At 38.9% G+C, this 15,844-nt stretch overlaps 2 protein-coding genes across 4 annotated transcripts in view; one reads left to right on the top strand and one right to left on the bottom strand.

The window, feature by feature from the left end:
* Atg13 (Autophagy-related 13) overlaps positions 1 to 15,844 on the bottom strand; it is a 361,003-nt gene that overhangs the window by 194,710 nt on the left and 150,449 nt on the right. The gene's annotated exons all lie outside the window — the stretch shown is intronic.
* LOC145981335 (uncharacterized) overlaps positions 1 to 15,844 on the top strand; it is a 235,457-nt gene that overhangs the window by 151,614 nt on the left and 67,999 nt on the right. For all 3 annotated transcript variants that reach the window (XM_083114550.1, XM_083114551.1, XM_083114549.1), the window contains exons 7-9: positions 4,110 to 4,259; positions 13,925 to 14,047; positions 15,006 to 15,263. In XM_083114550.1, coding sequence (XP_082970676.1) covers positions 4,110 to 4,259; positions 13,925 to 14,047; positions 15,006 to 15,263 — 531 coding nt within the window. The remainder of the gene's footprint in view (positions 1 to 4,109; positions 4,260 to 13,924; positions 14,048 to 15,005; positions 15,264 to 15,844) is intronic.

The following is a 15,844-nucleotide window of genomic DNA, read 5'->3' as shown; positions in this document are numbered from 1 at the left end:
GATGCAAGAGATTTGAGGTTCGATTCAAAATCACAGACAATATATGCTGGGTGTTCCAACAAGGCTTCAAACTTTTTGAATTTGCAATTTTCACTTGGATTGGGCATAAGCATATGAACAGGTTTATGGTTGCCACAGTATTTCAGATGCTCAATTAACTTGTTTTTGGCAATTTCTGCATTCACTTTACAAACCCCTTTTATTATTTTTTTACCATCAAATACAGTTAAGCATCTTCTGCACAACTTGAATATTGTATTGGATTTGTCTAGTTGTGTTCTTACCAAAGCTTCAAGACTGTGTATCAGAGTGTAATGATATGTGCTATTCCCTTCAATTAAGAGCAGATCAATCGGAATTGCAGATTCATCATCAAGTGTACTGATTCTGAGAGGTTCTATCGGGCAATTGCCAGTGGAACAAATAAATACATTAATAGATAATTGTTTGCCATTGATATGCCTGGCCTTTTTTTCAAATTTATCAATATTCTGAACAGACATTGGATATTCTAAACCCTCCATTGCCTCGTCAAAATCATGTTCATGTTGCTTGTAATAAGTTATTCTCTGAGGATCCCTTGAAACTGGATACAAAGCAGCTAAAATACACCACAAAAAGCATTTCTGGTCATTATTTTTTATATTGACCACGGCTCTTTTGTTTTTGATATTGGCAGGTAATGGCACATATGTAGATCCTTGTAATGGGCTGAATTCAGAAATATTAACATATAACTTGTGCGGAGAGCCACATAGGCTCCATCCGGACTCTTTTGCCGCAAATTCAGAGTGTTTGATATTCAGTTGATCCATCAATCTGCTTATTATTTTATCTGAATTTGCATTTGAATATACCGGTACAGTTTCTGTTATGTGGGGCTGTATAAATTTTGTGCCATTTGGCTTCTTATATTGTGTAAACAATTTGAGGGAGAGCTTATAAGAGCCATTTTGTGCATTAAGAATTGCCTGCAGATCAGAATTTATACTGTTCAAGAAATTCTCAATGCCACATCTTGGCTCTGATACAAACCGGTGATCCCTTAATTGGCCGTTAAAACTGCTACGGATGGGTTCATAGCGTGGCTGTTTTGCTGCTCTGGCATTAAGAGGTACTTCGTGCCTTCTTTTCAGACCAGATGTGGATGGTTGTGTTGATGATTGTGCAGAGCAAGTATCTTTATGTGTATATGTGAAGTATTGCATGCTGTATTTTCTATTGCATTTGGGGCAAATTTTTGTGGGAGTTCTGTATTTGTCTGGGTTACAAATCTTTTGGTGTCTGGCCCAATTAGAGCTAAATATATTTTTATTGCATTGATTACAATATTTTTGATTTGGCATTTTTGCTGTTGTTTATTATATACAATTTCCTGGGTTTCAATTCAAAACTTTATACTGAATAAAAAATATCAGTTGGGTTCAGCACTGTGATTTGTATGTGTGTGTATGTGTGTATGTGTGTATACACTTAATATTTTTGGCTTTGGTATTTATATAAAATTTCCTGGGTTTTAAATCTAATCTCTATGCTTATCTTATGACAGGTTGTAAAGCCAATAGCCCACAAGTGGAAAAAAGAATAAATATTCATTCACACTGACCTTCCGCAAATACCTGCACGAACATGCATATCTTGAATGGCAATAACCTTGTTATGTATTAATTTTTGTATAACAGGCTGGGACAAATATAAGCTTGACTCTAAATATGAGTGGATTACAACAAATATCAGATTTTATATTGTTCAATATGAATATTTAAACCAGTAAGTATGAGAAGCACTGTATCAACACATCTGTTCTCCTCAGTCACTCTCACAATACTGGCTGATGCAATACTCGGGAATTTCTGTAAGTACTGGCGCTGAGGAGAAACATGCGAAGCAAAAATCAATACTACCGTCTCGGGAATTACACACACTGACACAGAGGGGGAAACATGCAAACACAGAGCAATTCTAGAGGGGTTTTGCATATTGCATTGTTTTAATATTAGATAAGCAAATTGAATTTGGTATCTAATTAAATTTAAACCAGAAGTAAATATGTGTGTGTATGTATGGGTTTTTGCTTAATTTCTGGTGTGGCCAAAAATATATCAATTTTTGACAAGTTTATGGACAAAAATCTGGCTGATGCAATTTTTGTAAGTATTCACAAATCAATCTGAGGGAGCTCTTCCTTTCTGAAGGGCATTTTCACAAAAATCTTAAATTAGGTAGGGTTCCACACTAGAGCAAAAAGCTCATATGGCCATGTTGAGCTTGTTTTAAGTATAGCAAATCTGCTTGAGGGGAGCTCTTCCTTTCCGGCGCTGTCCCTATATACTTTACCACTACTTAAAATATACAATAAATTATTTTGACTATCCTTCATTTAAAATTCGATTGCAAATTAAAGATTTTAATACACCACTAATGCTATGAACATCAACAATGATAAGCGTACTAACGGAGAAGGGGAAAAATTGAGACACATTAAGAAGATAATGGTTTTCCATACAAAATTCATATCTAAATGCTATTGCGTGTTTCCTTAATAAATTTATATACTTCGCGGTAGCTGAAGATAGACGATGAGGAATCGAGAGAAAATAACAAGTCGGACTAATTTGAGTGTTCTGGGGATTGCTTGGTGCAGTGTCCTTAGAGATGAGGCTCTTTGTTTTCCGTTCTTTGCGAATGTTTTCGATATTATTCCAGAAAAGCGTATTTGACTCCCAAAGTATTTGATTCCCAAACTAATTCCCGGAAAAGTTTGGTGGGAGGGAGGAATTGCAGGACAAGATCGTTTGTGGGGGAATTCCCCCTGTCCCCCCGCGATTTCGCACCCTGATTACGAATATATTACTTACTTACTTACTTATTCCGATCCTCTTCTACCGATTAGTGTCGACGTTTTCCAGAGAGCTCGCCATCTGTCACGATCTTCTGCCAACTTCCTTCCTTCACTCCACGAGATGTTCCTCCTGCTCAGGATATCCTTCATTCCCTCATTCCATGTTCTACGTGGTTTTCCTTTCGGTCTCTTTGCACCCAATCCTCCCATTCTTGCTTCCCATACCTGTTTAGGTATTCGATGTTCAGGCATTCTGCTGAGGTGTCCAAACCATCTGAGTTGTGCTTGCTCAACATCCTGATATATTGGTTTTGTGTTTAATGTTATTCTGATAGTTTGATTTCTGATTTTGTCCCTTCTGGTCTTTACCACTGTTCTCCTCAAATATTTCATTTCTACTGTTTGTAAGTTTTGTTTTTGTTTTTCATTAATTATCCAGGATTCACTTCTATATATCAAAGTTGGTACATAAGTTGATTTGTACACAATCATTTTTGTTTTTTGGCTTATTTCCTTTTTCCCTAAAAATCCTTTGTTTATGGCATAATATAATCTGTTTGTATTTCTTATTCCAGTGTTTAATTCTTCATCTATTTTTCCATTACTATTGATTGTAACCCCTAGATACTTAAAACTTTGTACTTGTTTTAGCTCTGAATCTTCAAGGCTTATTATGCAGGGTTTTTCTATTCTCCCTATCCTTTAACACAGTTGTTTTATCTTCGTTTAAAAAAAACCCAAAAAAAACCGGATATATACTAATGATTATTAACATTTTTCCATATGACTGTCCGACACTTAAAATTTTCCCATGTCACTATTTTTCCCTTTCTACACTACTTTTTCTTGCAAACTGAATTTGCCCAAAACTCAAACATCCTTAATATTCATTTCTTGAGGCCCAGACAGACAAAGAGAGAAAGAAAAATTTGAACAGATTTAAAAAGAAATTGATGTAAGACAAGTAATTTGTTTGAACTTCTTTCAAGTCTGTCTTTTTTGTGTTGTACCATGTATTTTATTGAGAGGAAAAATTTTTGAACCTAAAACCACAAAGAAATTATCAGTTTCATAATGGCAAGATGTAAGTCAGTAGTACTCATACATATTTGGTGAAGAACATGCTTTTTCCTAAGTTTTTTAAAAGTGTTTAGTTATATTGCATGGGCCATATTTCACGTAAACATATAGATCTACAACTGACTTACATAAAACTTAAAACTTCCAACTTAAAAACACTTTCAGACGCATATTTTATATCCTGCAGATGACGCTACCCTAAGAAGCAACTCTGTATACGGAGTGTGTGGTGAGGACAGAGGCGGTTGTCATCACGTGTGTGAAGAAGAAAATGGCCTCCCACGATGCTCCTGTTATCGAGGCTACATGCTGAATGATAATGGGAAAACTTGCGAAGGTAAGTATCGAAAATATATTTCGTGACTATAGATTTTTTTTAATTAATTGTTCATCGGCATACTATTTATATTTTGGCTCTCCGAAAGGTACAAAGTACAGACTTGAAGTATGGTCTTGGCGGAAGTGACGTCACCTAGTACAGTTCGAAAGCGCCAGGAACAGAAGTACGGAAGTGCACAGCTTGCAGTGCAGATGGTTGGTGACTACGTCACGTGATTTCCACACTCGTTGTTCGTTTGTTTAAAATCGCGGAGATAGAAAGCCAGCAAAACAGTTAATTATACGTTATGTGTCAGCAAGTTGTTGGTTAAAGTGCTTCTAACGTGTGGAAATGCATGTGTACGAACATTTGAAAATGCTATGTGATTTCTATGGTGAAAAACAAGTGTTTAAAACGTGGGGAAAACAACGAGTACTCAGTTTTATCTACTGATCGTATGTGGCGCTGCAGTCGAAGTGCAATTCGAAAGACAACACTTCCAGTCCACGACTTGAAGACGGAGGATGCTCGCTTCAAGTACGGTTTTGCACCTTTCCGACACGGTCTTTAATTGTTTCTCAAAGTTGTTGTTTTTTTTTTCCCCCGAGCCTCTTCTAGCTTCACGCTAAGATGGCCTTTGGACCTTTTCCGCCCATCTCGCCCCCCCCACCTTCAAAGTCGCACACCAAAAAAACACTTTCCACGCATTTTCCTCTTGGACGGTTTATAACTCGTTTGCTCTGGGAATGTATTTTACAAGCCATTTGAGGAAAATCACATCCAGAAGAACCGTCGTTTTACAGAGACGAGGAAATGGAAGCGTTTGGGGAGAAGCTAAAAGTCCCAAATATAGCCCCCTTCACCGGCGGTTCCCATCTGCTCCCATTTATTGCCTCCTCTTACTCATCGCATTCCGTCAACAACGTCTCCTCCAGCGATCCCAAAGGGAAATGATGGAAACGTGCCATGAAAAGAACTCGCTAGAGAAGCGTGTTGATTCGGAACTTCATTAGCGAATTCACTTTTTTCACGTTTCATGTGGATACACTAAGGTCATTTGTTACATTTCCCGCTTTCCGCTCTCGCGGGCAAGAACAGTATTCATTCTTTTGGTAGGAGGGTATCATAGTTCTCCTTTTTGCCACCGAAAATAACTTAATACTTTAGAGCGGTGGTTCTCAACCTTTTTCAGTCCGGGACAAACTTGAAGGATATTAGACTTCACGGGACCCATAAGCATGGGCCATTGGCGTAACTTCGGATCTAACTTGGGGCGGGGGCAAAAATCCATTTTGGGGCTTAACTTTGGGGGAATGGGGCAGAATCCAACTTTGAACTCAACATGGGGCGGAGGGCAGAATTAAACTTGGCACTTAACTTTGGGGAGGCATAATCAAACTTGAGACTTAACTTTAGGGGGCAGAATCAAACTAGACTTCACTTTGAGGTGGGGGGGGGGGCAGAATCAAACTTGGGACTTAACTTTAAGGGTCAGAATAAACTTGGGACTTAGCTTTTGGGGCATAATTAAACTTGGCACATAACTTGGGGGGAGGGGCAGAATTAATAAGTGTTCCATCCCATAAAAATAGCGTCCAGAACTATTTTGCTGAATAGCTTCCATTTGCACAATCATAAAAAAATACAGTTCAATACTTTGCAACTCAGGTTCTAAGAGGTTAACAAAAGCATCATTATAACTTTTAAATTTAGTGGCCTTAAATTTTTTGGAGGGGGGCAAGCGCCCCCTCTTGCCCCCGCCAAGTTACGTCTATTTGCGCCGGCAGGATTACTTGTAGGGGTGTGTACCCAGTTTATAATCATTTTTTTTGCTAACATCGAGTACATTAAGAAGCCCTCTATACACTTGCCTAAACATATGACACACACTTCATTCCAGAAAAGTAAAAATATGTAATTGAAAATACTAATTTACTCTAGTCTAACATCTAAATAAATACACATGCTGAAATTGAGAGATGTCGGTAAAAAGCAATGGTAGAGTGCGAATAATAGAAATGTGGAGTTCAGACTACGTACAACACGGGTTGAATTTAAACTGTTAAAACAAAATATCCTAGTAATTAAAATGTAATAGCTTTTTAAGACAGTAAATACATTTTCGAGCCCGATCAAATCAAAGGCACCTTCGGGACCCAGCAATGGGTCGCGCCCCATAGGTTGAGAAACGATGTTTTACTGCCACCACATAGCCAACTGGATAACGCTCTCGGCGATTAATTCTGGGTTTAAGCCCCAAAATTTTGGCGTTGGCCCAGCATTGTGAGAACAATCGGAAAGCTAGCCTACTTGAAAGTACTAGTAGCGAATCTTGATCTCGAGAACGCCGAAACTTCCACGCATGCGAGTGACCACATTCTTGCCACACCGAACGCTCACACAGAAAACGGTATTGTTTATCTGTGGTAAGCTTGCAACGATTTATGTAACATAAGATGGCTGAATAACAACAGGCTCCATCTCAAAGTTGGCACCGTCAAGCACCGTCAGAGGTCCAAAGATACACAAAGAGGAGATAAAGTTAAGACCAGTAATGAATTGCAGAAACAATATTTTGGAACCCTTGGAAAATAAATTAAAGAAAGTAACACAGCAAGAAAGCAGAGCAGTTAAGAACAGTGAGCGAGTAGTAGACCTCATAAAAGGACTTAAGTTAAATGAGATGAAGACGACAATGTTTAGCTTAGATGTAAAAAGTATGTTCCCAAGCATCAAGAGGGAACACGTTTTGGACATTATTAAAAAGAGAATGGGACAAGAAATTATAGGAGAATGGGATAGTGAAAGGGTAGTGAAGGCGCTGGAAACCATTTGGAATAACGGTTACAGTATAATGGGAGATAAAATAATGTTAATGAGTGAAGGACTGAATATAGGTTCTAGCCTAAGCCCAGCATTGGCTGAATTGGTTATGAATGAATGGGAAAAGAAAGTGATAGAAAAAGGAGGTGACAAAATGATTCTGTTTTGCAGATATGTGGACGATTGTTTTGGCATATGGAAGGGAACGAAGAGGAAGCTTGACATTTTTGCCGAAGAAATACAAGATGAAGAAAGAGGGATATTATTGGAACTTGAAATAGAAGAAGAAGGCAAGTTAAGCTACCTTGATATATTGATAAAAAGGAAGAGAGGAGAAGAAATTGAAACCGCTTGGCACCAGAAGAAGTGTGCAGCGGGGGTATTCTGCCACAAAAGAAGTGATGTAAGTGAGGGGACAAAAAGAAATTTTATAAAGAATATGGAGGACAGAATCAAGAAAATATGCACAAAACAATGTGAAAAAGAAGGTAAAATAAATAGCCAATGGAAACAGCTGGAAAAGAATGGCTATGAGAAGGAGGATAGACTGGACATAAACAGAAGAAGGAAGAAAAGAGGAATGTGAGAATTTGAAGAGAAAGAAAAAGAGAGAAGGTTTGGAATAAGGAGTATGGGGCAGACCACAGAAAATATATGCAAAGTGCTCATGAAAGCGGGCATTAAAACTTACAGGAAGGGAGGGAGAAGCATCTTAGGAATAGCGAAGAATGCTAACAAGAAAAAGGAAAACAGAGAAGAGGAAGAGGAAGGGATTATCTACGAAGTGAAATGTAAAGAATGTCAGAGTGTGTACATAGGAGAAACTAAAAAAAAGGCTGAAAGACAGGTTGAAACAACATAGGGATGATGTACGACTTAAAAGAGAGAGAAATGCGATATTTAAACACACGAGAGAAACAGGACATGACATAGAGTGGGATGAGGCTAAGCAGATAGGAAGGGAGAAGAGAATGCTAGTGAGAAAATGGAAGGAAGCCAAGGAAATAGAGAAGAAAGGTGAAGAAGACACAATGAACTGGAATGGGGGACTGAAGTTAAACAAAGAATGGAAGAAAGTGTTAGAAAGAGTGGAAAGGACAAGAGAGAAAGAGGAGAGGTGAAGGAAGAAAATGAAGGAAAAAGAGCGTGAGATATAAAGCCCAATCGACATTCTATATGGAAGTACCGTGCGTCCATTTCGATCTGCAGCCGAGAGATCGGGAGAAACGTGGCGGGCGGCGCTGACGGAGGTGCCGACGTTTGCGGCCTGTAATGCCCGCATATTTTTATGGACATATGCAGACATTTATATAAATATTGCAAAACTAGCACTAACCTGTGTTATAAGAGTTGTTCACACACGTCTCGACACGAGTCTGTTTTCACGTAAGTGTCATACATAAAAATTCTTTGTTCTAACGTGAACCTTGCGGCTGGCATTCCAATCGTCTGACTGACACAACACACATACACACTGCAATAACACAAACAAGTAACGGCAAGTAACCAAGAATAACACTCTTACGCACAGTACGAAATTAACACGCTCTTGGTTTACATCTGCCTGCCACTATATTCACAGCTCTGTAGTCGCGAAGGAACAAAAAACTTGAGCTAGGAGATTTCGGATTGCAAGGAAGCTCACGAACACCATTAGCTTTTAACGGTTCGTCTGCAGCGTAATCTTGATACAGTGTTGCACATTCGAAACCTCCAAACGATCCCCATCGACACAAAACTCTTTCAAGGATATAAACTTAAGCAGGACGTTACTGGTCAAAACTATGATTAAAATGTTTTACAGAGTATTATCTGTGGCTCTTAATATAATTTCTAAAGCGTATTTATTTGTGTATATAAGGGTGGAACTTGGAAGAATTGCAGAAGAACTTTTGCGTGTTATAACACACATCTTGCTCGTTTTGCAAGATGTCCACAAAAATAAGCGGGCATTACAGGCCTCAAATGTCGGCATCTCCGTCAGCGCCGCCCGCCACGTTTCTCCCGATCTCTCGGCTGCAGATCGAAATGGACGCACGGTATATATTTTTAGCCTTTTAGGTGAAAGTACAGTTCACTAGTGAAAGCCACCTGCTAGAAAGTTCTAAAACAACTTTCTAATAGTCTGGAGGGAGTAATGTTTGTGTATATATAATGCCCTTTTTGTGTATCTTGTTACTTTTGTACTTGATACAGAGTTTGAAGAAGACCTTGTTAGAAGGTTGAAACGTTACGTTTAGTTTATGTTTTTAATAAAATAAATTACTGCCTTGGTCAGCATATTTATATTTTTTCATATATACCGGGTGTTTCATAAATAATTGAGGGGCTACAATAATTTATTGCAAGTAAACTATTAAACTTACGTTAATGAAACTAGTCCAGAACGACCGAGGAACGCAAACAGTTTGTGCGAGTATGTTTTGTTAAGCTGAGAGTTCATATCCCTGCCGTTAGGCGACACTCGAATCACCCACACCACTCACAGTGTTTTGTGCAATGTTTTGTTCCCCAAGATCACCGGACCTTACACCATCTGAATTCTTTTGTGGGGTTTCATCAAAAACAGCGTATTCGTCTCACCGATGCCGCGTGATATCGCAGCCCTAAGGGAGCGTATCATCGCAGCATATCGACAAGCCCATGCTGATGCGATGTGTTCCGTGTCACCCCTGGTGCACACATTGACCATTTGTAGCTTTTAAAAAAAACTGAGTTCCTCTTTAGTTCTGGATTGGTTTAATTAACGTAAGTTCAATAGTTTACTTTACTTGCAATAAATATTTGTAAATCCTCAATTATTTATGAAACACCCGGTAAGTTTCAAATTGTGGAGCCCTCCCGAGATATCTGGGAAAAGTCTGTAATTCGAATGATCAAATTGTGGCGATGTTTTATTACAAATAATATTGTTTCTTGCGATACACAAGCTGTACGTTATAGCAATTAACTGTCATGTCCAAGAATAAACAATAACAAGAAAGTTTTTGTCAGGCATTAGAATAATGTTTACTGCCATAACTAGGCAAGACCTTCTTTGATGAGGCAATGAACTAAAGATGTGAGGGATCAGATTTGGAAGAGGAGTTTTTTAAATCCCGACGTCCGGGACTGTAAAAAACTCCGACCAGGTCGAGAAATTTTCGAAGTTTCCAGACGCGGTGGAAATTCGAATTCTACACACTACGTGTATTTCGCCCCCAAGTGCACTTCCGGATTAAAAATTGTCAATTTGAAGAAATTTCAGAGTACAGAAAATACCAACAGTTAACCACTTCCAGATTAGCCGGATAGTAAAATTTCCAAATCTGTGTTTAAAATTTTCCGGAATCCGGATATTTTTGGCCATCCCTATTCCAAATACGTTCCTTTGAATTTTCTCGACTGTTCGGGATCTCGAAAAGTCGGGAAATCATTTCCTGAAGTCGGGATCTGATCTTGATAATTCGCGTGCCGTCATTTCAAATTCCTGTCTGAACGTGTTAACAAAATGCCGCGGTAGATCAGTCGTTATGGCGTCTGACTACTATCCGAGAGACCCGGGTTCGATCCGGGATTATTTCCCTATCTGTTCAAGCGGCTCCGGCGCCCACCCAGCGTCGTGTTAGCGGGTACCTGGAGGAAACTCTGAGGGGTAAAGGCGGCCAGGGGCGTGGTGCTGATCACACCACCTCCAACTTCGGCCATGATCAAGAAAGCGCGGGACCCTAACTCCACATCCCCTATACGCCTTCATGGCGTGGTGAAAAGAACAGGGGAGCACTTTACTTTTTACTTTACGTGTTAACAATTTCAATTTTATGATTTGTAAAATAATAACAATAACAGGTAAAATATAATTTTCTATGACTTAAGTGCAATATGTGTCGCCCCCGAGACAAAATCTACGGGGGCCCTTGGCTGGGATTCGAACCCAACACCCCTGACGTCGCAGCGCACCGTGCTTACCACTCCTCAATGGATGTGCACTTTTCGTTCGTGATGCATAATGTACACGCAACAGCTTCCTCAAACAAAGATCACGTCCAAAATAAACCGGTAGCTGACATCTTCCTTGACATTCCCTCGTACACGCTCTAAACCTAAGTGTTCGTGGCTGGATACCGGAGGGAGAGAAGACAGGAAACGTGAAAGACACGCGGAGAAGACGAAGATAAGTTTTGGCCATGCGGGAAAAACCGGTCGAGCTCATTAAGTTGTCAGTAAGATCTGTTCGTCCGCCCACTCGGCTCGTGATGGGTTTAATATTACGGCGGTTTTTGTTCCTTTGCTCTCTGTAGACAACAGCTCCCGACTTGACCTAGATGCCACATCCAAGTAATTATAATGGTCTGCTTACGAAGCGCATGCAGTATTCTTGTCAGGGACCTAGCTGATGTGTTTGCGGGGTGGGGGGGGGGGGGGAGAGAGATTTGGATAATTTTCCGAAATACTAATAATATTAATTACGAAAAAGTTTCTCCCATTATATTGCCGCGCACACCAAAATTAATTCGGCTACCCAATTCGACTTGGTCTAAATCACAATAGTGATTGCTTGAAAATATGTTATCACTATTTATCTCAAGTATAGGTCTTCGACCAGAACCGTAAATTATATGAAAAACTCACAACGGTAAAGCTTTTATCAAATTACGTAAGATATCTGCGGCAATTATCTTGGTTTTGGCTTTTTTGAAGCTCAGCATAGACAAATTTAGAAGTTCTATCAATTGCAACGGTATATGTTATATATGCATCTATTTATATTGCACTGCACATAATTTATGTCATGTGAGGCCTTTATGTAGCTATATTAGTAGATTTTTAAAATGTATACATAAACGTCAGGCACGTATCTAGAAATATGTTTCTGGGGGGGAGGGTCCGATTCAAGTGTCTCATAATAATAATAATGTTTAAACTAAAATAAATATAATTATATGAAATTAATTAAAATAGTATTAATTAAATTATTCAAATTAATTAATATTATATTTGTATTACATAAGTAGGTAAAAAGACGGTATAAGGATAGTTGAATAACAGCACGCATTCATTATCTAGCTTACGTGTAGTTAAGGTCGGCAAAATTTGTAAAAAGGATAAAACCCTACCTTGAAAGGAAATTAATGTAAAATAGATAAAGAATTGAATATTTATTGAACATATAAAAAAGGATATTAGATCCAGTTGTCGAAAAGTAAAGTTCCTATTGATGTTTTATGAATGTTAATCTTGTATAAATCTTCTTTGGTACTGTTATTCAAAGTCGTTTGATCCCAATATAGTCCTGGCCTTCCAATAAGTTTGGCGGAAATAAATAAACCCTGAATTAAACAACAAGTATGTATTGATTAGTTATTTTATTATTTTCATTATTTAATTTTTGTACCTAGTAAGTATTTCTGGGGGGGGAGGGTGGTCCGGACCCCCTGAACCCTTCTAAATACGTCGTTGATAAATGTGTATTTGCAATGGCTCGCAGATGATCACGTATATGCATGTATGTATGCATACATGGACGTCCGGGAGGGGGGCAAGATGGGGCCGCGCTTCCCCCCCTGGAAAATAAAGGTCCACTTAAAAAGTATATATTTCACACATAATTTCATTTCAATCACAGTAATTTATGTTAATTAGTATAAGGATGTTGAAGAAGCATGATAATTTCAGACTGAAGCAGTGTCTTTGAGGGGGCATCACTATTATGGGGGAAAATACGCCTCCTTTACGTCCCTGGAAAAAATTACCTTGCTTGCCCCTCCGTGGAAAACATTCTGCGGAAGTCCATGTACACAGTGTATACATGTACAATCACGGACACTTCTGGTTGTAACGACTCTATTGAAGAAGCACTGAAGCAAGTCCTCGATGTCTGACCACCAAGCGCCTTGTGAGTAGACAACCCAACCAGCTTTGCAATTCTGCGGCTTGTATACCAATCACGGGTATACATGTCTGTAAATTGAGCAGTGATGCCAAAGAGAAATACGAGATGAAGATTGACGGACGTAATGTCTCGTGTTCTCGACATGGAATAATACTCGGTCCACGTTACGTTCCTTTATTTAATGTTGTTTGGGAACGAACCCGACGGACTGGGTAGGGCTACCAGACGTCCGGGTTTTCCCGGACATGTCCCACATTTTAGCCGTATGTCCGGCGTCCAGGTGGAATTTGAAAAATATCAAATATCCTACATTTTGAGCGTCACATAATATTAATTAGGAAAATACGTGTATCAGTTGAACAAAGAGAAATCATGCACGTCAATGGACTGCGCTCCCAAACTCAATAGTGACATTTACTTTGATTCAGTTTAAAAATATAAACCCAGTCCGTGAGGTTCGTTCCCAAACAACATTCAATAAAGGAACGTAACGTGGACCGAGTATTATTCCATGTCGAGAACACGAGACATTACATCCGACAATCTTCATCTCGTATTTCTCTTTGGCATAACTGCTCAATTTACAGACATGTATACCCGTGATTGGCATACAAGCCGCAGAATTGCAATGCTGGTTGGGTTGTCTACTCACAAGGCGCTTGGTGGTCAGACATCGAGGGCTTGCTTCAGTGCTTCTTCAATAGGGTCGTTACAACCCAGAAGTGTCCGTGACTGTACACACAATGGTTTTATTTCTGGCGGTACGGTACGCCGTATTCGAACCTTTTTATAGGTGATCATTTATGAACATACCACAATATTTTGAGTACTTCTTATGATTAACACAAAAGCAAATGACGTAACCACTACAACATCGGAGGGCTGTGATTTACATATACTGCATTATGTTTATAATGAAAAGTAATTATACCTATTAACCTCAATGCACGTCATTTCCACTGAGGTGTGTTTCATTTTATAATTACAGATATCGATGAATGTGAAGAAAACAATGGAGGGTGCGAAGGCATGTGCCTCAACAAACCCGGTTCCTTCAGATGCTACTGCCCGCAGGGATTGAGACTTGCTTCCAACGGCAAGAAGTGTGTTGGTTAGTTCGATGTTGAAACGTTTTTGAACTGCAAATATATAGTAGTAATAAACGAAATGGTTATTTCAAAAATATCAAGAAGTTAAGAATGAAACACTTGCAATCCAACAAGAAGTTGATGTTCCACATGGAAAGATTTTTGCTATGGGTTCCATTGATTTGCTAACAAAACAAATCACGAAATGAGTTTTCTGTAGAAGACTTCATTGTGTTTCAACAAGGGACATATACGTGAGTAACTGTAAGGGAAATAAAACTCAATGAATTACTTATAATAAGATTTGAACTTAACATAATATCAACACAGACTGATAACCCTTTGGGCTTTAAAAATAAAATATTCAATTATCATAAATTTAACATTGTTCAAGTGAAGTAAGCATAGCACATTTCTTTTCATAGTCTGTGTTTTCACCATTAACGTTACATTTGACAAACTTAAGATTTCTTTACGTGTGTAGGAAATTCCTGTAAAACAATCTCATTTCATTCTGGCTTACTCGTTAATATCTTGGAGGTTGGACTTTGTTAAATATGATTCAAATATACTTTAGAGCATTTTAATTTATTACTGCAAAGAAAAAATACTAGAGTTAACAGACTTCAATGCGATACGAAATTTCTTCAAATAGTTATTCCACGAATGAAAAAATTTAAATAAATGGAAAAATGCCAGACTTATACGATAACAAATAGTTGTTATTTCTAGCTTATGAAAATGAATCCCTTATCACTAGTATTATTATGCATTAATTTTCGTACACACTGTCACTGCAAACCAATCTGGCAACAAATCATTGTGCAACAAACGATATATAAATATTTTGCATATTTTTTCTTGTCCCCCCCCAAATTATAATTTTAGTTCTTTTCAACTCTTTCGGGGGCGTCAGAACTTCCTGATGGCCCTCTAAATAAGTCATTGCCCCACCTGAAATGACCATTTTCTTTGAGGCAGATCGTAACGAGTGCCTTTTGAGGAACGGCCACGGACCATGCCAAGATACATGTACCAATGTATGGGGTGGCTACACGTGCAGCTGCGAGGGGATTCCTGGGACCACTTTGGCGGCAGACAACCACACGTGTGAGGACGAGGATGAATGCGCCACCAACAACTTCAACTGCTCCCACTCTTGCCTCAACACCTTGGGAAGCGCCTTCTGCATCTGCCCAGATGGATTCATGCTTGGTGAAGATTGGAAGACGTGTGAAGGTACAGTATAATACGTTCCGTCCAAATCTCCCAAATTTCAATTAATCGTAGAAAAGAAAGTATGAATGATAGAGCAATGAAATTTCAGAGAATTTAAGAAAAACTCATAAATTTTATTTTCCACACACTTAAGCCGTGTCCGAAAGGTGCAGGAGCGTACTTGAAGCGAGCATCCTCCGAGTATGGTCTTGGAGTGCAGTCTTCAAGTCGTGGACTGGAAGTACACGTCTTTCGAATTGCACTTCGACTGCAGCGCCAAATACGATCAGTAGATAAAACAGAGTACTCGTTGTTTTCCCCACTGTTTAAACACTTATTTTTCACCATAGAAATCACATAGCATTTTCAAATGTTCGTACACATACATTTCTACACATTATAAGAACTTTAACCAACAACTTGCTGGCCCATAACGTATATTTAACCTGTGTTGCTGGCTTTCTTACCTCCGTGATTTTAAACAAATGAACAACGAGTGTGGAAATCACGTGACCTAGTCAGCTCCCGTCTGTACTGCAAGCTGTGCACTTCCGTACTTCTGTTCCTGGCGCTTTCGAACTGTACTAGGTGACGTCACTTCC

Source organism: Lepisma saccharinum, chromosome 29 (genome assembly GCF_977018435.1).
Source record: "Lepisma saccharinum chromosome 29, izLepSacc3.1, whole genome shotgun sequence".
Lineage (NCBI taxonomy): Eukaryota > Metazoa > Arthropoda > Insecta > Zygentoma > Lepismatidae > Lepisma > Lepisma saccharinum.
The sequence above is the reverse complement of the archived record's forward strand: the minus strand, read 5'-3'. Positions and strand labels throughout refer to the sequence as shown.